The 24,244-nt window shown below is 68.3% G+C and overlaps 3 protein-coding genes across 5 annotated transcripts; 2 read left to right on the top strand and 1 right to left on the bottom strand.

Moving 5' to 3' along the window:
* Nucleotides 1–3,062: 3,062 nt before the first annotated feature.
* CCR10 (C-C motif chemokine receptor 10) lies at nt 3,063–5,194 on the top strand (the record flags this gene model as incomplete). The annotated part of the gene is made up of 2 exons (XM_084301096.1): nt 3,063–3,071; nt 4,112–5,194. The coding sequence occupies 2 exons, from the start codon at nt 3,063–3,065 to the stop codon at nt 5,192–5,194; spliced, it is 1,092 nt and encodes a 363-aa protein (XP_084157222.1).
* Nucleotides 5,195–7,647: 2,453 nt separating this feature from the next.
* PLEKHH3 (pleckstrin homology, MyTH4 and FERM domain containing H3) lies at nt 7,648–15,846 on the top strand. Of its 3 annotated transcripts, XM_084300949.1 has the most exons (13): nt 7,648–7,879; nt 10,835–10,890; nt 11,517–11,605; nt 11,783–11,977; nt 12,084–12,241; nt 12,334–12,457; nt 12,695–12,992; nt 13,097–13,304; nt 13,495–13,631; nt 13,767–13,887; nt 14,073–14,525; nt 14,601–14,792; nt 14,933–15,846. In XM_084300949.1, exons 1-13 carry the CDS (start codon nt 7,733–7,735, stop codon nt 15,113–15,115), a joined length of 2,361 nt encoding a protein of 786 aa, XP_084157075.1. In that variant the 5' UTR covers nt 7,648–7,732; the 3' UTR covers nt 15,116–15,846. The 3 variants fall into 3 exon arrangements, with proteins under 3 accessions (XP_084157075.1, XP_084157074.1, XP_084157073.1); XM_084300948.1 differs by having other exon boundaries at nt 13,495–13,622; nt 14,073–14,792; XM_084300947.1 differs by having other exon boundaries at nt 14,073–14,792.
* An 857-nt stretch (nt 15,847–16,703) lies between these two features.
* Nucleotides 16,704–24,242, bottom strand: TUBG1 (tubulin gamma 1). Its single transcript, XM_084300962.1, has 11 exons — nt 24,130–24,242; nt 23,571–23,683; nt 22,886–23,053; nt 22,605–22,673; nt 21,575–21,654; nt 20,837–20,963; nt 20,113–20,199; nt 19,733–19,882; nt 18,315–18,467; nt 17,835–17,996; nt 16,704–17,426 (listed from the first exon to the last, which is right to left on the bottom strand). The coding sequence occupies exons 1-11, from the start codon at nt 24,176–24,178 to the stop codon at nt 17,229–17,231; spliced, it is 1,356 nt and encodes a 451-aa protein (XP_084157088.1). The 5' UTR covers nt 24,179–24,242; the 3' UTR covers nt 16,704–17,228.
* Between the last annotated feature and the right edge of the window lie 2 nt (nt 24,243–24,244).

Here is a 24,244-nt window from a genome sequence, read left to right as displayed (position 1 = left end):
CCTGCTCCTGGAAGCCCCACGCGTCCCACCGAGCAGCCCCAGGACCCCAAATCCTGGTCCCGACAGCCCTGAGCATCCCACCGAGCAGCTCTGAGACCCCCGGTCCCCTCCCCAAAAACCCCCGGACACCTTTCCAAGAATCCCCGGTGTTATACATGGAGCGGTAATTCGTGTCGAGAAGATGGTTGGTATTAATAAGGAAGGGGGAGATTTGGGAGTGTGGCCATGGGGCTTGGAAAGCCCCGTGGATGAGATAAAATTAGACTCTTAACGAGGAGGCCATCGGGAATGTAAAAGAGTTTAGAGGGAACCCAGAAGGGTGATCCAGGAGACTCCATGCAGGCCCCGGTTAAGGCATGGAAGTTTCTGGGTGTTTGCTGTTGTTATTTGCAAAGTTGTTTGGCCAATGAAAAGGTGTTTTGAAAAGAACTGCTGGGGGGAGAAGGGTGTAAGAGGGGGCCTGACCTCAGGATAAAAAAGGCAACGCGATGAAGTCACATCAATAAAGAAGCAGGAAAAAGGAGTGAAGAGGAACAGGCTGGGGAATGGGGACCAGGACAGGAGCAGGCACACTGATTGCATCACGAAGATGGGTTCGGCCAAACTCAGCAAACTGCTCAGAGAAGCTCTACAGAAAGTCGCTGGAAATGGGCACTGGAGCTGGAGAGAAGCTGGAGCTGAGAGAAGCGGAGCCAGCACACAGCTGCCTCTCGCTGCTCAGCAGCTGAGCACTGTGGTGACCTGGAGGTGCCTTTTGACCCAGGCCCTATTGGCCTTGGGAAGGAGCTGGATGTGCTTTTCTTCGATGCAGGAAGAACGGGATCCATAAGGCCTGAAGACCGAGATGCTTGACAACTTGGAGCGAGACATATTGCTCAAAAGGGATGGAAAATGGAGACTGCTAAGTCATGGAACTTAAAGGATTGTTTGTCACCTTTCCTGATTGTACGTATGTACAGGCACACTCGGGTTTCGTATGTCGAGCCATGTTCTGTGTATTTAGGATGTTTGATGTTCGTGTGTGTGCGTTGGTGGAGCGGGGACTCCCCGCACACCCAGTGCTGTTTACTTGCCTTTTATACCTTTTATAGCTTTTATAGCTTTTATACTTTTTATACCTTTTATAAATATTTATTTTATAAATATTACTAAATTCAGATTGAGTTGAGACTTCATTTATAACACCAGGACCCCCGGTCCCACTCTCAGCAGCTCCAGTCCCCCCCGCTGAGCACCTCCGGGACCCCCAGTCCTGGTCCCAACAGCCCTGAGCAGCCCTGGGACCCCTCAGCACCGAAAGCCCAGGGGCTGCAGGGGCACCGGGTGCCAGCAGCCCTTCGTGGGACATGGGGGGAGTGGGACACGGGGTGAGCACTGCATGGGGTGAGCACTGCATGGGGTGAGCGTGGCCGGGTGGCTGGGAGGTGCAGTCCCCCCCCAGACGTGTTCCAGGCACCCAGCACCCACAGCTGCAGCCTGGGCAGGGAGGGATTTACGCCGTGCCAGCAGATGTGGCGGTGATTGTAATCAAGCAGCAGATTAAGGCCTGCGGGTTTAGGGGTCGCCCGTCCTCCCAGCGGTGCAGAAGACCGGGATTTAGCCCCTGTCTGCTCCCAAACGTGCCAGACACCCACCGAGGGGGGTGGCCGCCGCGTGTCCTACATACGCTGCCTCCCCCCAGCCCCTGCGGTGCCCTGCGGGGAATTCGGGGGGCAGCTGCAGGCTCACCCCAAAGGATGGGGATGCTCCGGGGGCCGCTGGGTCCAAGCAGGGTCCTGGTGCTGGGCAGGACCCCAGCGTGGCCGGGCACCTCGCTGCAAGGGGCAGGACGGCGCGGCTGTCACCTGCGGCGGTGCCGGGGCTGCTTCCTGTGCAGGAGCGGAGCTGGGGCCGGAGCAGAGGCTGAAAGAGGGAACAGAAAGCCCCAGGTGCAGGGGGGCTGCGGGGGGAGCTGGAGCCGTGTCCCCGAGGCTGGGGATGCAGGTGCCCCTCCTGCATCATCCCCCAGCCCCTCGCAGCGCTGGCGGCTCCGACCGAGCCGTATCGGGGGCATTTGCCCCCCGGGACCCCTGCCCCTACCCCCAGTAGGATGGCACCCCCGTAACGGGCACGGAGCGAAGGCAAGGGGAAGGGGGAACCTGCCCCCAGCCCTTCCCGTGCTTCCAGCAGCTCCACGGCCCTGGGGCTCCGACTGGGAGCTCCTGGGGCCAGCAGGGACCCTGCGCAGAGCCGGGATAAGCCAGGGAAAGATGTCTGGAGCCAGGAGAAAGGAGGGATTGAGGGATTACCGCTGCGAGAGGCGGAAAGCCTGCTGGAGCCTGGAATCAATTTGCTCCCCCCTGGGGAGAGGAAAGCGGGGCCCCTTCCCCGCAGATCCTAATCTGCCCCGTAAGGAGGAGGAGGGAACCTTGTCAACAACCAGCAGGTCGTCCCCCCAGCGCTGGGGGGGCACGGGGGCTTGGGGACAGAGCAGAGCATGGGACCCCAGGGGCGGGGGGGATGTCACGCTCCAGCAGCCGCCCCCGGTTCCTGGAGCCCCCCGTTTCCCACCAGAACAAGCCATGCCTGCACCAAGCACGGCTCCAATCATCCCTCCAGGCCAGCATCCTGCCTGCGCCCAGCCCCGTGCCAACAGCCCACAGCAGCCCCCGCTCCCCTCCTTGGCATCATCCCCGTGTGGCTCTCGCATGGGGTGGGAGATGCAAACAGCAGCCCCCCGGACTGGGGTCTCCTGGAAGCGCCGGGTGTCCCCAACCAGCCCCTGCTCGCAGCCCGGCTCTCCTCCCACCCCCAGGTGCTGTCCCCAGCCCCGTGTCACCAGCGCTGAGCGGAGCACAGCTATTTCTGTCACCCGGCGGCCAGATGCTGGCCGCAAAGCTGAAGACGTGGGACACGGCTCCGGAGCAGGGTCGTGGCTGCTTCTCCTTCCCCCCCTGGGGCTGGGTTTGTGCTCTCAGCGCAGCTCTCGGTATCGGGTGCAGCACATGCTCAAACCACAGGTTGCAGAGCTCTGAGACACCGGCGGCTCCACTGGGCGAGGAGGGGAGAGGTCCTGCAGGGCGATGGAGAAGGTGAGGGGCTGCAGTGAGGGTTCGCTGGGTGTCTCCGGGCGCAGACACCGCTCTCTGGCTCCCGTTTCTGCTTTAAAATGTTCTCCTGTGCACCTTGTGGATTGGGAGGCAGCGCCCTGGGGAAGGGCAGAGCAGTGCTGGGTGCTCCAGGTCCCCAAGCCCAGAGCGGGGAAGGAGCTGGGGGAGCTGCTGGGGGCTGATCCTGGCCAGTGCTGGGACTCGGGCACTGCTGCAGCCCTGGCTCATCCTCTCGGGCTCATGGAGCTGGAGGGAGACAGCAGCCGTGAGGCTGCTTTGGGTCAGATCCTGATCCTGAGCTCTCCAGCAACGAGGGCCCAGTGGTGCTGTGCCAGGCTGCGGTGCTGCCCCTTTCCCCTGTGGCAGGGATGGGAGCTGGAAGCACCGGGCGCTGGGAGCTGGGAGCACTGGGAGCACTGGGCACATCTACCCGCGACCTGTGCGAGGCAGGGGGATGCTCCAGGAGCATCCCTGGCCAGGATCAGGACCAGGCAGTGTGGGGCTGAGCCCCACAGGGATCCCCAGGGCTCATGCACAAGCATGAGGGTGCTTGGGGAAGGTCTCTGCGCACCCACAGCTACTGGCACCGCCAGCGTGGAGCCTGGGGGCCGGCTGGATGGGGCCCCCCGGGGCCATGGGCTTGGTGCGAGCCCCCGGGGGCATCAGGAGCAGCTCCCCCATGGTGGGGTCAGGGCAGATTTGGGGCTGTGCCGGGGACGCCAGGGCTGGGGTCACGTCTCCCCTCCAGCCCTGAGCTGCAGCAGGGAGCACGGGAAGGGCACGGCTGCTCTCGCAATGACTGAGCGAGGCAAAAGCCACCGCTGCCTTGGAGAGGGTGTGAGACAGAAACCTCGCTGCGCACGGGGCAGCCCACAAAGGGCCGGGGCGGTGGCGCTGCCGGGGCTCCCTGCAGCGAGCTGTGCTGCTCCACGGGGCTGGGTGGAGGCTGCACACCGCAGCGGAGCTGCGGCTGTGGCTGGTGCACGCCCGGAGCTTCCCTCGCTCCTCATCCCTCTGCGCAGGCGAACCCCAGCCCCACCGCCATGGAGACAGCGGCCACCACCGACTTCTACTCCTGGGAGTACAACCCCGCGTGGGACGACGGCATGCTGCCCGAGCTGTGCGAGAAGCAGGAGGTGCAGGGCTTCGCCCGCACCTACCAGCCGGCTGTCTACCTGCTGCTCCTGCTCCTGGGCACGGTGGGCAACGGGCTGGTGCTGCTCACGCACACCCGCTACCGCCGGGCGCACAGCGTCACCGACGTCTGCCTCCTGCACCTCGCCCTCTCCGACCTCCTGCTGCTCCTCACGCTGCCCTTCGCCGTCACCGTCACGCTGCAGGGCTGGGCCCCGGGCACGGCCGCCTGCAGGGCGCTGCAGGGCATTTACGCCCTCAACTTCTACGGGGGCTTCCTCTTCCTCACCTGCATCAGCGTGGACCGCTACGTGGCCATCGTGCGGGTGCCGGCCGCTTGCCGCCTGCGCCCGCGGGCTCGCCGCCACGGCTGGCTGACGGCGGGGCTGGCCTGGCTGCTGGCCACGCTGCTGGCGCTGCCCCAGTTCATCTACGGCCGAGCGGAGCAGCACCAGGACCTCCGGATTTGCCGCGTCGTCTTCCCCCCGGCGGTCTCGCGGGCGGCCCGGGGGGCCACCAACCTGGCGCAGGTCGTGCTGGGCTTCGCGGTGCCCTTCCTGGTGATGGCGAGCTGCTACGCGGCCGTGGCTCGGACGCTGCTGGCGGCTCGGGGCACCCAACCCCACCGGGCTCTGCGGGTGCTGCTGGCCCTCGTGCTGGTCTTCGTGGCCCTGCAGCTGCCCCACAGCCTGATGGTGCTGCTGGATACGGCCGAGCTGCTGGCCAGCTGGGAGGTGAGCTGCGCCCAGAGCCGCCGCAAGGACCTGGCGCTGCTGATCACCGGTGGGCTGGCGTACCTGCGCTGCTGCCTCAACCCCCTGCTCTACGCCTTCCTGGGGCAGCGTTTCCGCCGGGAGCTGTGGCTGCTGGCCAGCGATGCCGGCTGCGTGGGGCCCATCGACCCGCGCTGCCCCGGCTGCCCCAGTCCCCGCCGGCGTTCGTCGCTCTCCACCTGCCAGGACGTGGCGTAGGGACGCGGTGCCCGTGCCCCGGGGCGGGTAGCGGCACCCTTGGGGCTCAACACCCCCGTTTTGGGGGAGTTTGAGCCACCCTAAGTGGTTTGAACCACCCTGGTAGGGGCAGGATGGACAGAGCGCACTCGTGGGCAGACGGACGAGGAGCCCCACAGCGTCCTGCCCAACAATGGGATGGGGACGATGCCCCGAGCTCGGGGGGACCGTGCAACGCCAGCTGCCTTCTGGAAGGACCGTGCAGTGTCACACACGGCTCTGGGGGGATGAGCACGCCCCAGGGGGACCGTGCGGTGCCACGTGTGCTCCGGTGTGACCGTGCAATGGCCTCGGGGGCTCTGGGAGGGGGCCGCGGGATGCCCCTGAGCTCGGAGCGCTGCGTGCGGATCCAGACGCAGCAGGGCGCTGGGCAGGGCGCTGGCTTGCACTTTCCTTCCCACCTTGGCAATAAACCCTGCTCGAACCCCGCTGGGAGAGTGGCCCTGTCCCTGCGGGCTCAGGGGGACCTGGGAGGCGGCGGGGAGCGGGGAAGGGGCCCGGCACTGGCCGGGGGATGCCTGCAGGCGGCAGCAGAACCCAGCGCGTCCTGCCCGGCCCTGCCTGGCCCTGCCTGGCCCTGCCTGTCCCCACCCGGGTGCCCAGCACTGCAGGGCTTGAACGCGTCTGCCCCTGCCGGGACCCCCGGACACAGGATGGGGACCCCCAGATGCAGGATGGGGACCCCCAAACGCAGGGCGGGGACCCCCAAATGCAGGGCGGGGACCCCCAAATGCAGGGTGGGAACCCCCCAAACTGGGCTCCAGCAGCAGGAGGGAGCCTGGCTGCAGCCCCGCAGTGGGGAGAGGGGGCTCTGCTTTGTGCAGGGCAGGGGGCTACGGCCTAGGAAGAGGCAGGAGCTGGGGGTATCACGGCCCCCGGCCCCACCAGCACAGCCGAGGTGGCGGCAGAGGGGTTGGGAATCCCCCTGGGGCTGGCAGCAGCGTGATCCCCTGGGAAAAACCTACTCTGGGTCAGGCTGGAAACCCCCCCCCCAGCCTGAGGGGCGAGAGGGGCTTTCCTCTCCTTTCGTCTCCTCTCACTTCCCCTTGAGTTCTGGCCCAGCAAATCCCATCCCAGCAGGGCTGGGGTCGGTGCCTCCAGGGTGGGCACAACGGGGGTGCCCTCGTCCTCTATCCTGGGGCCAGGCTGAGCAGTGCCGTGGTGCTGAGCAGCACAGGGGGCAGCAGGAGGGGGGTTGCCTCTGGCTCTGGCCGAGCTCTCGCAGCCACTTCTGGGGTTTCTGAGAGCGGGGAAGTGCCTCCCCGCGCTGCGGGCTGGAGGCCTCTTCCCGCTCACCCACACACGGCTCCCGCTTTGGGATTAGCCCGGTGCTCTCGCTGGGAGAATCCAGCCCAGACCCTTCGCCTACTTCTGGGCAGGAAATGCAATTACCGCTGACTCAGCACCGCACAGCCCCCATCCCCCCGCCACCCCCCAGCCTCCCCCCCCCTCGCCAACCCGGTGCCAGATGGGGAGCACCTGGCCCTGCACGCGGCTCCCCATCTCCATACCCAATCGTCGCCCTCGGGCTACCCCGATCCCACCTCTGCTGGCCCCACGGCCGTGCCACATCGCCCACGCTGGCCCTGTGTCCCCTGCGGCCCCCCGGCGGGCTCAGCTCCCTCCCTCCCTGCGTGGCCCCGTGGGGCTGGCGGTGCTGCGTGGGCGTCGAGCTGGCAGCCGGCGGCTCCTGGGCTCCTGCCTGCGCATCCCCGGTCCCAGCGGCTGCAGGGGAGCGGGGCTGGGGGGCTTAACCCCTTCGGGGGCTGCGGGAGCGGGGCTGGGGGATGTCACGGGGCTGAGGTGCGACCCCGGCATCGGTTCCTTCCATGGGTAGAGTGGCCAAGGCTGGCAGGAGCACCCTGCCCTGCCTGACCGTGGCACCGAGGGGTGGCCAAGGCCACGCTGCTGCGGGTGGCGGCACCGTGCACCCCGTGGGGCCCCGTTCCCAGCCCCGGCACACGGCACCGGTGGTGCCAGGCCTCACCGGGAGGAGGACGGGGGCACACCGATGGGCGGGGGCTGCGCATGCCCTCGGTGCCGTGCAGCACCCCGATGCCACCACCGGTGACAGCCCCGGTGCACGGCACCGGGTGCCACCAGCCCGGCGGCTCCCAGCCCGGCCACCGAGCACCCGGTGCCCGGTACCGAGGTGCCGCTGCCCACACCGGGCGCACCGGGGCGGCCGGATCGCCCCGAATCCCCGACGTGCCCGGTTCCCCGCTGGAGGCGGGTGGGCACCCGGGGGTGGGGGGTGCCCGGTGCTGCCCCCCCAGCCCCGTTCGGCCGCGCGCCCCCGCCCGGTGGATGACGCAAACGGCGGCCCCGCCGCCCCGGGCGCGCTGGCTCCGCCCCGGGCCGTGCGCGGCGATTGGCGGGGGCCGGTGACGCGCCGGGGCCGGCCCGCCCGGGGCGGCGGCGGCGGCGGCGGGGCCGGTCCCGGTGGCGGCGGCCGGTGCTCGGCGCAGCGCGGGCGGCGGGGCCGGGCCCGGCGGGGCGATGCCGTTCCCCGGCGGGCTCTGGTGGCTGCTGTGCTGCCGGCAGGGCTTCACGCTGCTGCGGCGGGACTACGGCGACGCGGACCGGGAGGCGGACGGCGAGGCCGAGGAGGAGGCGTCCTTCGAGCTCCGAGCGCAGGGAGACCAGGTGGGTGCTACCGGCACCGGCACCGGAGCCGCGGCTGGGCAGGGCGCGGTGGGTGCCGCCGTGCGCCCCTCGTCCCGTCCGGGGCGCACGGCTCGGTTGGGCTCGGCTCGGCTCGGCTCGGCCCGCGGCTGTCCGGTACCGTGCTGGGCTGCGCTGCACCGGCCCCGCTCCCGGTTCACCGGCCGCTGCCTGCGGGCCCCGAGCGCGGCTCGCGCGGGGCTCGGAGCCCGTCCCGGTGCGCGCCGTGCGGGGCCGGCACCGCGGTGCGCACGGGTTTGCCCGGTCCCGGGAGGCTTCGGAGAGCTCGGCCCGGCGCTCGGGGCACCGGGAGCGGATCCGGCCCTTCCCGGTAGCGACCGGCCGGCTCCGGTCTCCGCCGCCGCTTGCCCGGGCACGTCCCTACCGCGGTCGGGGCGCGCCGGGGCCCGCGGGCAGGGGTGCCCTTGGCGCGTCCCCGCACCGGCCGCTCCCCGGTTCCTCCGGAACCGGAGCCACCGGGGCTCGGCGGGGCTCCCGGGCAGCCGGAGGGGGGTGTCCCGGCCGCGGGGGGCGTGCGGGCTCCCGGTACCACCGCAGGTAGCTGCGGGGGGGGTGCTCTGCGGTGCTCAGGGGGCCGGGCTCCTGCTGCTCCGTGGTGTGACCGGGGGGCTGCCCAGGGGCTGGGGCTGATCCTGGCACAGCCCGGGGGGCTGTGGACCCCCTGGGCTCGTCCTGAGCCCCCCGTGTGCTGCCCCTGGCTGAGCTGGGGCACTGGGGGGAGGCTGGCCGGGGGTGTTGCCCCCCTATGAACAGGGCCTGGGGCACAGTGGGGGGGGCACAGGGGCGAGGGTGCCTGGCTGGTGTCCATGGGGCTGCGTCTGCAGCGTGGCAGAGGGGACGGGATCCCCTGACCCAGGGGTCCGCCTGCCCTCCTTGGGAGCAGGCAACCTGGCCGCTTTTCTATCCCTTTGGGGCCTGGCTCCGTGTTCCCGTTAGCTCAGGCTGTGTCTGGTCAGTTGGGGGGGGCACTGGGGGCTCCCGGAACCCCCGGTGCCCCCAGCCCCTGTTCCCAAGCGGGGCTGGCTCCTGGCCGCTCAGCCCAAGCGGTGCTGGTGCCCCCGGGTCCCTCACTCGGTGCTGCGTGGGCCGTGGCGGCGGCTGCTGGCTCCCAGCCGTGGGGCTGCTGCTGGGGCCGCTCCTGGTGCCCTGCCAGCCCGGTGGGAGCCTGGGCACACGCAGGGCTACGGGGCGCAGCCAAAGCCGGGGCACTGCTGCTCCTCAGGCAGGAGCAGCGGGGCCGGATCCCAGCTTGGGATCACCCCCGTGCCACCTCCGAGGGTCGGGTTGGTTTGGGGATCCCTGCGGGATGGGTTCCTCGGGGTTGCTCTGTGCAGACCTGCCGGTCCAGGCAGTGCTGCCGGGGCCGTTCCCGGCACGCTCCGCGCCGGGGAGCAGGGCCTGGATCTCCCCGCTCCGGCTGCTTCCTCTGCTCGGGGAAGCGGAGCAGCGCGGCGGAAGCCGGTGCTTCCCTCCTGCCGGGCTGCCTTGGGGACGGCTGATAGCGCGGGGGTGGCCGGGGAGCCACGGGGCTGAATCCCTGCCCTTAGGGGACGCGGGGTTTGCTGAAAGCCAAGCTCGCTGCAGCCCCTCTCCTGCCCCGCAGCACCGTTGGTTTGCAGCCTGGTTCCCCTACAGCCGGGCTGGGGACAGATCTGAGCCCCCCCCCCCCCACTCCAAGCTCCCCCCTTGCAGCAGGGCCTGGCTGTGCTGGGATCCCCTTCCCCAGCAGTGCCAGGGGCTGGAGCTGGGCCCACCGGGTGCCAGTGGTGTGGTGCCAAGGGCACGGGCCAGCAGCAGAAGCCGTTTTGGGCTTTCCCGTGTCCCACAGGCTGCGCTGGCTCCGGAGGTCCAGGCTGGCGTGGGCGGCCGTGACGCTGGTTCCCCGGGGAGCCCTTTGCCCGCCCCACGGCCGCGGGGTCCTCGGAAACCCTCGGCGCCAGCCGCCCCTTCCCGGGAGCGTGGGAGCAGCTGCCCTGGCCCTGCCGCGGCGGCTTCTCTCCTCTCCTGTTTATTTATAACCCTGAGAAGGAGCCGGCCACCGCCGTCTCCTCCTGCAGGCCACGGCCAAGAGGAGCTGGGCACCGTCTCCGTGCCTCGCAGCCGGGCAGGAGCGTGGGGAGCTCTCCCTGGCCGTGACCCCAGTGGTAGGACAGCCCCGGCAGGAGCCGGCCCCGTGCACGAGGCGCCGGCGCTGCATGACAGGTGCCCTTAATGCCACGGGTCAGCGGAGCCTGCTCCTGCCCCGGCGCGGCGATACCTGGAGCGGCTCCTGCTCCCCCTCTCCCTGCTGCTATTTTTAGCAGCCGTCTCTTTTTCTCGGCGTTTTTGGAGCGCCCTGACCTGGCTGCGGCTGCCCCCGTGGAGCTGCAGCTGGCGGGGAGCCCGCGCCTCTCCTGGGGTCGCATCCTGCCCGTGCCGCCGCATCCCTGCGCCCCGGCGCTGCTGCCTTGCCCTGCCCTGCCCGGTGCCTGCCCGTGCCTGGGCTCTGCCTCATGTCCCTGCACGTGTGCCAGGCTCGTCACGTGTGTGGCACCGCCAACGTCAGGCCGTGCCGCGCGAGGAGGAACCTGCCCCCGTAACCCGCTGCAGGGCCAGGGACTTCCCTGCTCAGCGTCCCACCGCCGCGGGCAGGAAGTCAGCGGCCCCATTACAATGGGACTTTGTGCCGTAAGCGTATTACTCAGCACTGACCTTGTGCAATTCTGCACGGTATTCAGCCTGCCGGGGTCGGCTGAGGATACGCGGCCAGCGCGCCCGGCGGCTGCCCCGAGGGGTGCCCCAGCTGCAGCCCCAGGTGCTCCCCAGGACACGAGCCTGTCCCTCGGGGTCTGGAGCCGAGCGGTGATCGGGGGGAGGTGGTTTTGGGGAGTGCCAGGCGCTGGCTGTGGGGCTGAGACGTGTCTCCTTCCTCCCCAGGCGTCCCTGGAGGTGAGCCTGAGCCAGCCCACCCGCACCAGCAGCGGCTCGGAGCGGTGAGTGACCCCGTGCCGCCGGGCATCCCGTCGCGTCCCCCTCACGGTGCTGCAGGAGCTGTGCACCATCCTGCCCCGCTCGCCTGGCCGGGCACTTGGCAAGAACAGGGGCTGGTGGTGCTGGGACTGCCGGGCTCCGTCCCCATATCTGCTGCACCCTCGGGCTCATCCCCATCCCTTTGCCTCGGCCTCGCCGTGTCGGATGGCGCGGCTGTGGCAGGGTTTGCCAGTGGGGCCGTGCGTGGTCCCCGACCCCGGGAGGCTCTGCGGGGCCGTGTCCGTCCGTGGGGACCGTGTCCTGGGACGCCGCATGCCCAGGGAGATGGGGTGCTGGGGGCACAGGGGCCTGCTCGCTCCCCGTCCTCCCAGTGCCGACACCGCTGCCAGCATTCCTTCCTGGTTGTTCATTTTCCGAATTCCTTGGCAGGGCCGCGACTGCAAACAGCTTATTTTTAGCCGGGGTCATCTGCACCCGATGGCTGTGCCGCGTTCCCACCGCGGGGTTGCGGGGTGTCCGGTGCCCCCCGGGGACGTCGCTCCCCGCTGCTGTGGCACCGTTGGCCCCCGCTTCTGGGGGCTTGGCGGGCTCCTGCGGGCACCCGGGCTCAGCCCTGCGATGTCCCCAGGTCCCTGCTCGTGTCGGAGGAGATGCGCAGTCTCATCGTGGAGAAGGGGCCGGGGCCAGTGGAGGAGGACCCCGATGCTCTGGTGAAAGGTAGGCGCAGCGCTATAGGGTTTTTTTTCTGCCCTACCCCCGGGTTCACAGCTGGGGTTGGCAGGATTGTGCCCCAACGGGCTGGATGCCATCCGAGGGTGGCACAAGGCAGGGGACACGGGCATCCAGCGGGGTGGATGGTGCTGGTGGCAGGGGCTGAGGCTTTCTCCTTCCCAGGCTGGCTGCAGCGGGAGGTGCGGGGCGGCGTCAAGACCCCCTGGATCCGGCCTCGCAAGTACTGGTTCGTGCTGACCCCCGACTCCCTGGACTACTACAGCAGCAACGAGAAGGGAGCCAAGCGCCTGGGCTCCCTCGTGCTCACCAGCCTCTGCTCCGTGCTCTGGCCGGACAAGCAGACCTACAAGGAGACGGGTAGGGTGCCCAACGGGTGGGCGTCCCCTTGGCAGACCCTAACGCCCCGTGTCACCCTCCGGCACCCGGGGAGGGGGCGTTGGGTGAGCTGTGTGTCCCCCCGCAGGCTACTGGAGCGTGACGGTGTTTGGCAGGAAGCACTGCTACCGCCTGTACAGCGAGCACCTCAACGAGGCCGTGCGCTGGGTGTGCGCGGTGCAGAAGGTCATCGACAGCAAGGCGCCCGTGCAGACGCCCACCCAGCTGCTCATGCGTGACGTCGAGGTGAGTCCGTGGCATCGGAGAGGGGACACGGGGGGGACACGGCAGGAACTCGGCCGGGCGGCCCCTCTGCAGCCGCTGCTGTCGCTTCGCAGGAGCACTGCGGCAGCCCCGAGGTCCTGGAGCAGATTTACCGCTGCAACCCCATCCTGCGCTACACCAGCAGCCCGCTCTACGCCCCCCTGCTGCCCTTCCCCTACGGCAGCCTGGACCAAAGCGGTGAGCGGGCAGGTGGATGGGGGGAACCCCGGGGTGCCAAACCGTGCTGGTGCAGGGGACCCCAGGGTGCCAAACCATGCCAGTGCAGCGGGGAGGGCCGGGTGCTGAGCAGGAGTGGCAGGAGCTGGGCTGGGTCTGAACCGCTCCACGTCGTGGGCACGGTGCCCGGTTGCTGGGGGCGATTTGGAAAGCCCAAAATCGTGGCTGTTAACACCCCCTCCCCGTCCCGTCCCGCAGCCCCTGGTCCCCGCAGCTACACCACGCTGCGCGACGAGGCCGTGAAGCTCTTCAACTCGCTGCAGCAGCTGGAGTCGCAGCGGGACCCGGTGCCGCTGATCCAGGGCATCCTGCAGACCTGCCTGGACCTGCCGCCGCTGGTGGACGAGATTTACTGCCAGCTGGTGAAGCAGACCACGGAGCCGCCGGCGCCGGGCGGGCCGGGCGACTTGCACTACTGGCAGCTGCTCACCTGCATGAGCTGCACGTTCCTGCCCTCCCCGCCTGTCCTGCGCTTCCTGCGCTTCCACCTGGACAGGCGAGTGCCACGGAGCTCGCCGGGTTCCCACCGGGATTGGCGCGGGGTCCCCGGCACTGCTGTGACCCCCCCCCCCTCCTCTTACCCCGGTGTCCCCCCCGCAGGACGGAGAGCCGCTTCCCCGCCTCGGAGATGGCCAAGTACGCCTCCTTCATCCGGGAGGCGCTGGGCAAGACGAGGGGCAGGGAGTGCGTGCCGTCCCTGGAGGAGATCCTGGTGCTGATGCGGCGGCAGGAGATGGTCTGCACCGTGCACTGCCCCGGCGCCGCCGCCTGCAGCGTGGCCATCAGCTCCCACACCACGGCCGAGGAGGTGAGGGCCGAACCCGTGCCGTGCGCGGGGCTGGGGAGCGTCGGGCAGAGGGGACGGGGACGGGGAGGCAAGGTGGGGGACGCGGGGATGCCTGGCTTTGCCCGCCGTGACCTGTCTGTGTCCCTTTGCAGCCCTGAGCGCCGCGGCCAGGGACGCGCAGTCACCGTTGGTTGCCTTTGTCTCGCCCCAGGTGGCCCGGGAGCTGGTGTCGCGCCTGGGGCTGTCCCAGAGCCCCAACCTCTTTGCGCTCTACGAGCAGTCCCGGCTCCGGGAGCAGCCCGTGGGCAGCTCCACGCTGCTGGCCGACGTCCTCACCAGGTTTGAAAAGTAAATGTCCTGCTCTGCTGCCTACGGGGAGGGAGAAGGAAGGGGGGCAAACGGGTCCCGGGGACGAGGGGATGCTGCAGGGGGCTGCGCCCGCCTGCGTTGCCCGGCGCTGACGGCGCTGCTCTCTTGGCACAGCCTGGCCGGGGAGGAGCGGGAGCAGGACGCGCCGTGCCGGCTCTGCTTCAAGCACTACGGCTTCCTGGACACGGACAACGTCCCGCGGGACAGCCTGGAGTTTGCCCTCCTCTTTGAGCAGGTGAGAGCCGTGCCGTGGTGCCACGGGTGGCCGTGCTGTGCCACGGTGCTACAGGCGGCCGTCCCGTGCCACGGTGCCACGGGTGGCCGTGCCGTAGTGGCTGTCCCGTGCCATGGTGCCACGGGTGGCCGTGCCCTGGTGGCCGTGCCATGCCCGGGCACCCGTCTCACCCTGCCCTCCCTCAGGCTCACGAGATGGTGCTGCGGGGCTACGTGCCCACGTCGGAGGAGACGCTGCAGACGCTGGCGGCGCTGCGCCTGCAGAGCCTCAACAGCGACTTCTCCACCCACGCCCCCTTCCCGCGCCTGGAGGAGCTTTTCCCACCCCACGTCCTGCACGCCCGCCTGCCGGCCCCCCGCCCCGACCCCCCGCCCCCCAAATGCCGGGGGGCCCGGCTGCGCGCGGGGCTGCTGGCCGGGGGGCTGTGGGGGCACTCGCTGGCCAAGCAGCGCGCCGAGAGGGATCAGCGCCTGCGGGGTCGCCTGCGGGAGGAGGGGGCCAGCACCATGGCTGCCATCGTGGAGAAGTGGAAGCTGCTGCAGGGCATGGGCCGGCCCGAAGCCATGGCCGCCTACGTGGCGCTGGTGCGGGAGTGGCCCGGATTCGGCTCCACGCTCTTCGACGTCGACCTGCGCGCGGTGAGGCCCCGGCGCGGCGGCGAGGGGACGGGGAACGGGCGGGAGGGGGTGGCCCTGACGCCCCTCTCCACGCAGAGCCCGGTAGGAGCCGGTCCCCAGCGGCTGTGGCTGGGCATCGGGGCCAAGGCCGTGTCGCTGTACAAGCCGGGGGAGCCCGAGCCCTTGGACAGCTTCTGCTACGGTCGCATCTCCTCCTTCGGGGCCTCCGACAGCAGCACGTTCCGCCTCTCCGTGGAAGACCGGGACCTGCTCTTTGAGACCTCCCAGGTAAGGGACATCCTTCCGTCTGTCCCTCCGTCCTGCCGTCTGTCTGTCCGTCCATCTGTTGTCCCCCTCGGGGGGACTGTTGGGAACGTCCCCCTAGGGCGCAGCCCCCTCCGACCACCCGTCTCCCCTCCGCCCCGCAGGTGGACGAGATCGCCCAGCTCCTCACCACGTACCTCGCCTCCACGGCTGCCCGCCGGCCACCCCAGGAGCCGGCCCCCGGCCCCCCACCCCTCGATCCGGACCCCGCCGCGCTTCCCCGGGGGCTCTGCCCCGTGGCCGGGCCCTGGCAGCGCCCACCACCCACCGGCTCCTTCGGCAGCTAGCCCGGCGGCCACGGAGGAGGATGCTCCGGGTGGACGGCGCGGGGAGGGCGAGCGGCGGGGTCCGCGCCGACCCCCGGTGCCCCGCGCTCTCCCCGCTCCACCGTTGCCTTTCTGGTTATTTCCTTAATTTATTTCGAGACGCCCGCTCGCCCACGTCTCCCAGCACTTTCCCTGGAGGGGGCGGCGGGACCGCCGTGTCGCGGGTGCCCGGTGCTGGCTGCGCTCCTGCTTCCCCCGGCCGGTCCCCCCCCCAACGCTGCTGCCCCTCCAGGCTCGTCCCCTTCCCCTGTCCCCTTGGTGCCTTCGCCTCCAGCACTCGTGCTGCCCTCGGCGGCTCTGCCTCTGCCCTGGCTCCTTCCATCCCGGTGCTTTGGCCCGGGCGAGGAGGTGCTGGGCAGCAGCGCTGCCGTCTGTCCGTCCGTCCGTCCGTCTGTCCGTCCGCTGCACCCACCCTTCCTGGAAAGCTGCGGGCGGCTTTTGGCCGAGCCGCCCCGGGGCCCGGCGCCCTCCTGCCGGGTGGCCCCGCGGTGGGGCTCGGGGTGCAAGGGGTGGCCGGCCCGGGGGGCGGCAGGGTGGGCTGGGCAGGTACGGCTGGGGCTCAGCCCCGTGGCATTGCCTCTGTAAAGTTTGTCGGTTCCAGTCTTTTGGGTTGTTTTTTTTTGTTGTTGTTGTTGTTCTTTTTTGTTGTTTTTGTTCATTTTTTGTTGTTGTTTTCGTTGTCTTTTTTTTGTTTTTTAAATAAATGCACAAAAGGAAAGCGCAGCCCTCCTGCGTCCCCCAGCCCGGCAGGCGCGGATGGGATCCCGTCCCTGTGGGGACAGCGGGGGCCCCATCCCGGGCGGCCCCCCGTTCCGCCGGGGAGAGGGTTCGGCACAGCGTGTCCTTGGGGGGGGGCAGGGAGCCGCCGTCCCTGCGGCCAACGCCGGGAGCCGGGCTCCTCGCTCTGCCCTTTGGCATTTCGTCAACAGCACGGCCAGCGCCGCGGCTCCGCTTCCAGCTCCCCCCGGCACCCGCTGGCACTGGCTGCCCCGGCTGGGGGGGAACCGTCCCCGCAGCGGGCGCCTCGGCGGGGCCGGTGCCAAAGAGGGCGTGGGAGCATCGGAGCTGCGAGGGCCGGCGAGTATTTTTAGCCCGCTGCTCCGTGCCACACGGTCAGAGGAAAAGGCTAATTCTCACCTTGGGCCGACGGGGTTTGGGTTGGGGCCAACGCCGCCCCGCACCCAGGGCGCTCAGGACCACACGGCGATGCTGGACAGCCCCGAGCCCTTGCCCGATGCCACCCCGAGGTGCCACCCCCTCACCTTGGGGCTGGAACAGTGGGTAACCTTTTTTTTTGTGCACCCCGTGTCCTCCACGTGGCCTCACCCCTGTGAAACATTAACGCGGGCACCCGCGTACGGGACGGGAGGCGAAGGCAGGGCGGTGCCGGCGCCCGGTCAGCCGTGCCGCAGGTCCTTCCAGTATTTCTGGCTCTGCTGCAGCTGCCACCCGGCTCCCCAGCCCTGCCCGGCCACCCTGCACCATGCAGCAGGAGCCCCTTGGGTGCCGAGGCCGGCCGGTGAGGTGAGGTGAGTGCTGGGGCTGTGTCCACGAGCCACTTGGAAGCTGCTCGCTGCAGGTGGGGTCAGTGCAGGAACAGCCTTTATTAAAGCAAAATAACCTACAAAAATATAGATCCAGCCTGTGCCCCAGGCCTGATCTGGCGAAGGAGGAACAAGGCCCGTGCCCAGGGCAAGGGGACTGGCTCAGCCACACAGAGCCCTCGGCCCCAGGACCCAAATCTTTGGGCCAAGCCCGCTCCCGGCCCCCGGTTTCGCTCTCGCCCTCCTCTGTGCGAGCGCGTGCTCCCAGGGGAAGAGCTTTCCCTACCAGCAGCTGCCCCAGTCCCGTCCTGGGCCCGTGGAGCAGAGGCTGTCCCCTGCCAAGGGTCTTGAGGGGCAGTGCAGCTCCGTGCTGAGCCGCTCCTGCGTGTGTGTGTGCAGCCACCGTGGCGATGCCAGCCGCGGCCGGGCAGCTCGGAGGGGTGCTAAAGGTGGGCACAGCAGAGCCGAGCCCCGCTGGCACGCGTGGGGGAGGCCGTGGGACCCTCCCGTTCCCCCCACACGCAGGGCCCTCACTGCTCCTGCGTGCCCCAGGAGATGTAGTCGGGGCGCGTGGCCGCGTGGTACTCGTCGATCAGCTGCTGCACGATCTCCCGGGAGTTGTCCAGCTCGTCGAAGTTGTCCTTGAAGATGTCCTCCTTGCGGAACTGCTCCAGGAAGGCCTCCCGCTTGCGCAGCTTGTCGTACTGCCGGCACGTCCGCTCAAACAGCTGGAGAAAGGCAGCAGCGAGGGGGTCAGGAGGGCCCCGGGTCCCCGGGGAGCCCGCGCGCAGAGACACCAGGACGGGGCCCTCAGCCTCCCCCGGCTGCTGCTCAACCAGCTCCTGTCCCCGGCCAATGCTCGCCCCCAGCTCCTGCTTCTGGGGCTGCTTTAGCCCAGGAAGAAAGGAATCGAGCTCCTGGGAGAGCAGCACCAGGGACGGGGACCTACAAGGAAGGGTGGGAGCCCAGGCTCGAGCTGAACCCCGCCGTGCTGCAGGAGGGAACTGGCCCCCACCCCGCACCTGCAGGCCCTGATGGGGCTTTGGAAAAGGCCGAGAGGAGGAAAGGATGTGCCTGGAAGGGGAAAAGCTCAGCTCCGGGGGGCTGGTGCTGCCCCTGGTGCAGGGGGAACTCACCGAGGAGATGTTGGTGTGGTTTGCCATCATCAGCCCGCTGACGCGGTGTGCGGAGGGCAGGTAGGGGGACTTGCGGGACAGAGCCACCTGGATGCTGGCGGGCCCCCAGGGGATGAAGTTGGCCAGCTTTCGCTCCCGGATCCGCTGCAGGCTCTTGTGAACCTGGTGGGAGGAGAGCAGCGAGGGGGAGAAAAGCGCTGGGCAAAGCAGCCCCGGGAGCTGCTCCTCGCAGGATGCGTGACCTCAGAAAGGATTTCAGCAAACAGCGGGGACAAACGGCCCTCCTGGGAAGCCAGGGCCCACGCAGGAGCAACCTGGAGCCAGTTCTCAGGCTCGCTGAGGGATCCCCAGGCGGGAAGGTGGTGGCTGTGCCCTTCTCACACCACTCCCATGAGTGCCTGGAACAGCTGTGATGGTTTATCCCCGATGGTTTATCCCCGATGGTTTATCCTCGATGGTTTATCCCCGCCAGGAGCTCACCTGCGTGGGATCCACCTCCCCCTGGATGATGTTGAGGATGGCGATGTAGCAGTGGTTGGTCTGCCTGTCTCGCCCCGTGGACACCATCACGTTTTTCGGCTGCAGCAACCTCCTCATCACATCCAGAACCGTGGTTTTCCTCACGCTGGCCACCTGCAAAGGGCAGTCGGGGTCAGAGGCAGCGGGCGGGCTGCTCCCTCGCCCTCCCACTGCCCCGCACACGCACGCAAGGAGCAGGGGGCAGCTGGAGGGGAGAAGCCCTCGCCCCGGGGGGATGGAGCCACGTGCAAAGCCGCATGCAGGGTGGGCAAATCCCAACGTCACACCGCAGGCACGGCCAGGCTGAGAGCTGGAGCAGCAGCCAAGGCTCCACCGAGGGAGCTGAGCTCCTCCAGCAGCACAGCAGGGGCCGAGGGGTGAAGCTCAGCCGAGCTCAGGGCGCCGGGGCCACGTTTTGTGTTGCTGCCATCAACCTGTCCTGCCCTGCTGCCACGACGAGGAGCAGGGCTGGAGGAGAGGACGGGGTCGTTCCCCACTGCAGCCCACACCCCATCGCTCTGCAGTGAGCCCGTGGGGGGCTGCAGCAGTCCCTGGGTGCTGTCAGCTTTTGCCTGCACAGCTGCAGCCCTCACGGTGGGTGCCAGCACCCAAAGGTGCGTGCCCGCGGCGAGGACAGCTCGGCGGTGTGGCAGCCCAGGCCCCCTCCGAGCTGCCGGCTGAACCCCTCCCCACACTCCTCCTCCCTGGGAGGACAGATCACACGCTCGATACCCTTTTCAGAGCCAGCAGTTTTTCAGATTTGCTTCTCTGAGTAACATCCTGAGGAAATGCACACAACGAGAGGAGAACAGCAGCTGTTAGCCCCGAGCAGAACTGAGACGCGGCCAACGCAGGTGAGTGTCTCAAAACAAAACAGCCCCGGCCTCCCCTGCAGCCAGGGGGACACGGGCTGGGGCCAAGCTGGAGGTGAGAGGCAGCATTTGATGCAGCCGAGGGGCAACCATCCCTTCGGGGTAGGGGCTGACACCTGGAGACCACGCTCAGCCTCGGCGTGACACCGACCAGCGGCGGCCTGAGCTGGTGGCTCACTGCGGCGACAGGCCTGGCAGGCAGAGCTCGCTCTGATCGTTTCTAAGGCTGCCTTTTGCCAAATCAAACACTGTCTGCTCTCCCAAAGCTGCCACCTCCGACCTGAGGCGTGCAGGAGGCAGCCCAGCACACGCACAGCTGCGAGTGGCGTCACGCTCGGGCTGTCAGGCGAGGCGAGGTGGCTGCACGCGGCTTAGGACCGAGCATTTACAGCTCCCACCACGGCTCTGGGGCTGAGGGATGGCAGCAGGCGAGCGTGGCAGCTCCTGCTGCCCTCGGGGAACAGGAGGAACCCCCAGCAGGCTGCCTTAGGGACCGGGCTGCCTTACCGACTGGTCCGTAGTGAGCGGCGTGTAGCCCGTCATCAGGAAGTGCAGGCGCGGGGTGGGGATGAGCGAGGCGATCAGCCCGATGAGGTCGTTGTTCATGTAGCCGGGGTACCTGAGCGTGGTGGTGCTGGCAGACATGATGGTGGAAACCTTTTTTGGGGGAGAGGAGTGGGTCACCACGTGGCCACGGAGCGCGTTCCAAGCGCAGCAGGGCCAAGGGAGGCTGGGGTGCCCCAGGAATCTGCCCCGAGGAAGGGCAGGGGGCTCTCATTCCCGGCTCCAGGCTGCCCACAGTGAGCCCAGGGAGCTCAAACCCAATTAAAACCACCGGGAAAGCCCCGTGCCAGCTCCTCCGGAGGGAAGAGAAGAGCCCTTCTCACCAGCTGGTTGATCTGAGAGAAGGAGGGATTCTGAATGTGCAGCCGGTCTGTGGCGATGCGATTCAAGGCTGTGTTGTCTAGAACCACCTGCAGGAGGGGACAAAAAAAAAAAAAAAAAGAGAGAAAAAAAGCTCCGTGAAGCTTAAGGGAGGCACCCAGAGGAAAAGGCAGCCCCGGCCACGTGTCTGAGGGCACCGGATCCCGCAGCCTGGCCCAGCGCAGGCCCCGAGCGCCGCAGCCCGGCCGAGCCCTCCCGCGGCAGGTGGCAGACACTGGAAACCACGGAGCTGACTCATTCGTGGAGCGTAACTGACACTGTCAATGGGAGCTCTTCCCTCCGCCTTGGCCACGCTCCCCAGCGCTCTCCCGAAGAGCACAGCCCCTGGGCCAGCAGCTCACGGCAGCTTCAGCCTCGGCAGCTCCGCCGGAGCCTCCCCTGCCCTGCTCCCGGCGGGGATGAGCTGGGAGGGACGAGGTTGGGAGCTGGGGGAGGGTGAGGGCTGAAGGTGCTGCGTGGTTGGGGGCTGTGGGTGCTGGAAGCAACGCTGGAACGGAGCTGGAGTGGCAGGGTGCAGGGGAAGCACAGCCAGCCCCTCGCTGCCATGGGGAAAACCTGCTGGATCCCAGGGGCAGGGCAGGACGGCTCGGCAAGGGTCAGAGCGGAGTCCTCGTGCCCTGAAGCACCAAATCGGCCCGGTTGGAGGTGCTGGGGACCCCCCCTTACCACGCAGTCAGCGTTCTGAGTCAGCCTCTTCAGGGTCAGCAGGGAGTTGTACGGCTGCACCACCACGTCGCTCATCTCGTCCTGGTTCGGGAAAACCGAGTAGGTCTCCACCAGCTTCTTGGGATACCTGGGGAGAAAGCCCAGCCCTCGGAAGGGTTAACAGGGCCAAGGCAGCACGCTCCCCTCCCACCAGCTCCCTTTGCAGTCTCCAGGGCTCAGGACAAGCAGTGAGTCACCGGCGCTGCGTGCCAGAGTCGGCTCCCAGGGAGGGAATTTGTCCCGGCAGTGCCTACCCCAGCAGCACGGGAGCAGGCTGCCAGACGGAGCTACAGGCGAGGCTGAGCCATCCGCAGGCTGATCCAGCAGCTGCCTGCCGGCCTTTTCAAGAGGCTGCAAGCTCCGACAGGCGGGGACGGCAGCTCCAAGCCCACAGTTAGAGCCTCCCACCCCTCCCCGGCGCACTCAGGGTGGCAAAAGGCAGCTGCCTGCTGAGAGGGGCCGAGGGAAGGCAGCGCTGGGACAGCTCGAGCCCAGCTCCGGAGCCTCTGTAGTCCCCAGGCGTATCAGGAGCCGTCCCTTCCCCGGGCTGTTTGCCAGGGATTGCACAAGCCAGTGTTTGGGTGGGGGCGGTGGCTGGGGCTCTGAGTCAGCTCTCTCCAGCTCTCAGCTCTGGCTGGGTGCCCGGGCATGGGCCGGGCTCTGCTGCGGTGCGGGAAGGGGCTGGGGCCGAGCACTCACCTGTCATTCAGCCTCTCCAGGAGGTAGGAGCCCAGCCCCGAGCCCGTCCCGCCGGCGATGGAGTGGCAAAGCACAAAGCCCTGCGAGGAAGCAGAAGGAGGCGCGGGTCAGCCCCGAGAGCAGGGCAGAGGGTGAGAACCTCCCCTGCGTGGCCAGGGCTGCAGAGAGGGAGCCGAAGGCAGGCAGAGCTCAGCCCTGGCTCCTCCAGATCGCACGCTCCTCATGCCACTTCTGCCAGGGGGGGAGGAATCTGCTTCTCTGCACACACCACGAGGTACGACCGCTGCTCGGGAGCCTCCTGGATTCCTCCCAGCCCAAACCAGACTTCAGGACAGCTCAGACGTCACCTTCAGCACCCAGGTGCTTGTATAAAATGGACGCAGACCTTCTCAGCCCTTTCCCTGGGCAAGCCTTCCAGGGTCTCTGAAGCCAAACTCCCTCTACCTAACTTCAGGGCAGCTCCCCCCCGCCTTGCTGCAGGTCCCACAACCTGCTCTGAGAGCTGCCAGCTTGTTTTTCAAGCCGCATTTTCCCTCTCTCTGTTGCCATGTGACAGCCTGACACAAACACCAGCGAGCCGTGCCTGTCCCCACGCAGAAACTGGGTTTACACGACGGTAGCCAAGGTCCTGCCAGAGGCAGGCAGCAAAGCGGCCTGAAAGCTGTCTCCGAGCTCTTGGTGTCCCTGGTGCCCCTTCGATCCAGCTAGAGAGAGCACGGAGCTGCCGGGGAGCCACGGGACGGGGGTGGAAAGGAAAAAGCATGATAATGAGAGAGAAAACTCCTCCTGCAGACTGTATCCTGTGGAAGCAGCATTGGGGGCAGAAAAATGCCCCACTGAGGTAAAATGATTTCTGGGGAAGCCTGGTCAATGTAGTAATGACAGAAAAGACCTCGCTGCCCCAGCTCCCCTCCCTCCTCGCTGTCTGCTCAGCACCTCAGCAAGGGCTGAGCCTGACCTCATACAACATCAGCCTGGCTCTTAAAACACCAGGCAGGGCAACCGCAGCCAAAGTCCTCGATTTACTTACTTCCAAACTGTCGCTCCCATCAGCCTCTCTGTCTATTATGTCGAAGATATCTTCGTGGATTTTTTCTCCCTGCAAAAGAGACCAGAACGGGATGGGTTTCTTCCCCGCCAAGTCTGACTGGCGAGGCGGTCCTGCAGTCCTGCACCCAGGGTGCCCCAGATCATCAGTCCTAAGTCCCTGCTGAGCCACGTGGTGCTCTGCAGGAGCTGCTGGCCTGATGTAAAGCCTCGTGCCTCAATGCCCGACCTGCGCTCGCACACGGGGGCACCAGAGCCTGATACCTGCGAGAAGCCACTGGCCCAGTTGTTCCCAGCTCCACCGCCATGCTCGGACAGGTAGATGTTTTCTGGGTTGTACAGGTTGGCGTAAGGGGAGTTGAGGATGGAGTGGATGACGCGGGGCTCCAGGTCCAGCAGCACGGCTCGCGGGATGTAGTGCTCGTCATCTGCCTTTAACGAGGAGCAGCGAGATCAGGACGCAGCCGCGGCTCAGTGCGGCTTCTGACTGCGGGGAAACTGCGACCGAGCGTGCCACCCCCTGGCCGCAGGAGAGCACAGCACAGCCTGCGTCTGACAGAGGAGAGGAGGGCGAGAAACTCGTTACGTCCGTACAGCACGGAGCCTCTCCACGTGCCTCACAGCGTCCCCTGAGCGCAGAGGGCCGGCTCTCCCCCAGCAGTTAGGTGCTGCCTCCCCACCACGTCCCCTGCAGCACCCGGAGCAGGGCCGGGAGGGCTGGCAGCGGGCGGGCAGCGGGAGCGGGGCTCAGGCTGCCGCTGGGGTTTGCACGGGGACCGAGGCTGCGCGGCCGACCCCAACGGGGGGCTGCTGAGGAGAGAGCTGGAGCAGCCGGGAAGGCTCTGGGGGCATTCCTTGGGGCAAGGGGCAGCCCCCAGCACCCATGGGTGCAGCCCCCAGCCCTGCAGCACCCACGGGTGCAGCCCCCGTGCCGTGCCCCCGCGGGTACCTGGTAGAAGAAGACGTCCTTGCGGTCGGTGCCCTCGGTGGCGAACTCCTCCACGATGCCCTCGGGGCTGATGCCGTGCTCGGCGCAGAGCTGCTTCCAGAACTCGAAGCCGACTGCGGGCAGAGGGGGGGGACGGGGTCAGTGGGGGGGGGGTGGATAGGGAGACCCCCTGCAGGCCCCGCCCCCTCACCAAGCCCCACCCCCAGTCACCATCAGGCTCCACCCCCGTCACCCCCAGGTCATCGGTGGCCACGCCCCTCTGCAGGCCACGCCCCTATATCCAAAGCCCCGCCCCCTCTAAGCAGGCCCCGCCCCCACCCCTGCAGCCCCACCCCCAGCAGGCCCCGCCCGCGACAGCCTGAAGCCCCGCCCACCATCAGGCCACGCCCCCTTCACATACCACGCCCCAAAACAGCAGCCCCCGCCCCTCCTCAAGCCACGCCCCCTCCCTAAGCCCCGCCCCTTCCCTCACAGCGGCCCAGCCCCGCCCGGGGCCCGCTCTCCCGCTCCTCCCCGCCCCGGCCCGGCCCCGCCACCTCCCCCCCGCCCCTCCGCTCACTCTGGTTGCCGCACTGGCCCAGCTGCAGCGTGATGATCTCCCGCGGCATGGCGCCCGCCGCTGCGCTGCGCTCCCCTCCCGCCTCCCCGCCGCCGCCGCCGCCGCCTCCTCCCGC

Source organism: Netta rufina, assembly GCF_964035555.1.
Source record: "Netta rufina genome assembly, chromosome: 24".
Taxonomy (NCBI): domain Eukaryota; kingdom Metazoa; phylum Chordata; class Aves; order Anseriformes; family Anatidae; genus Netta; species Netta rufina.
Note: the sequence above shows the minus strand (reverse complement) of the source record. Positions and strands in the feature narration are given on the sequence as shown.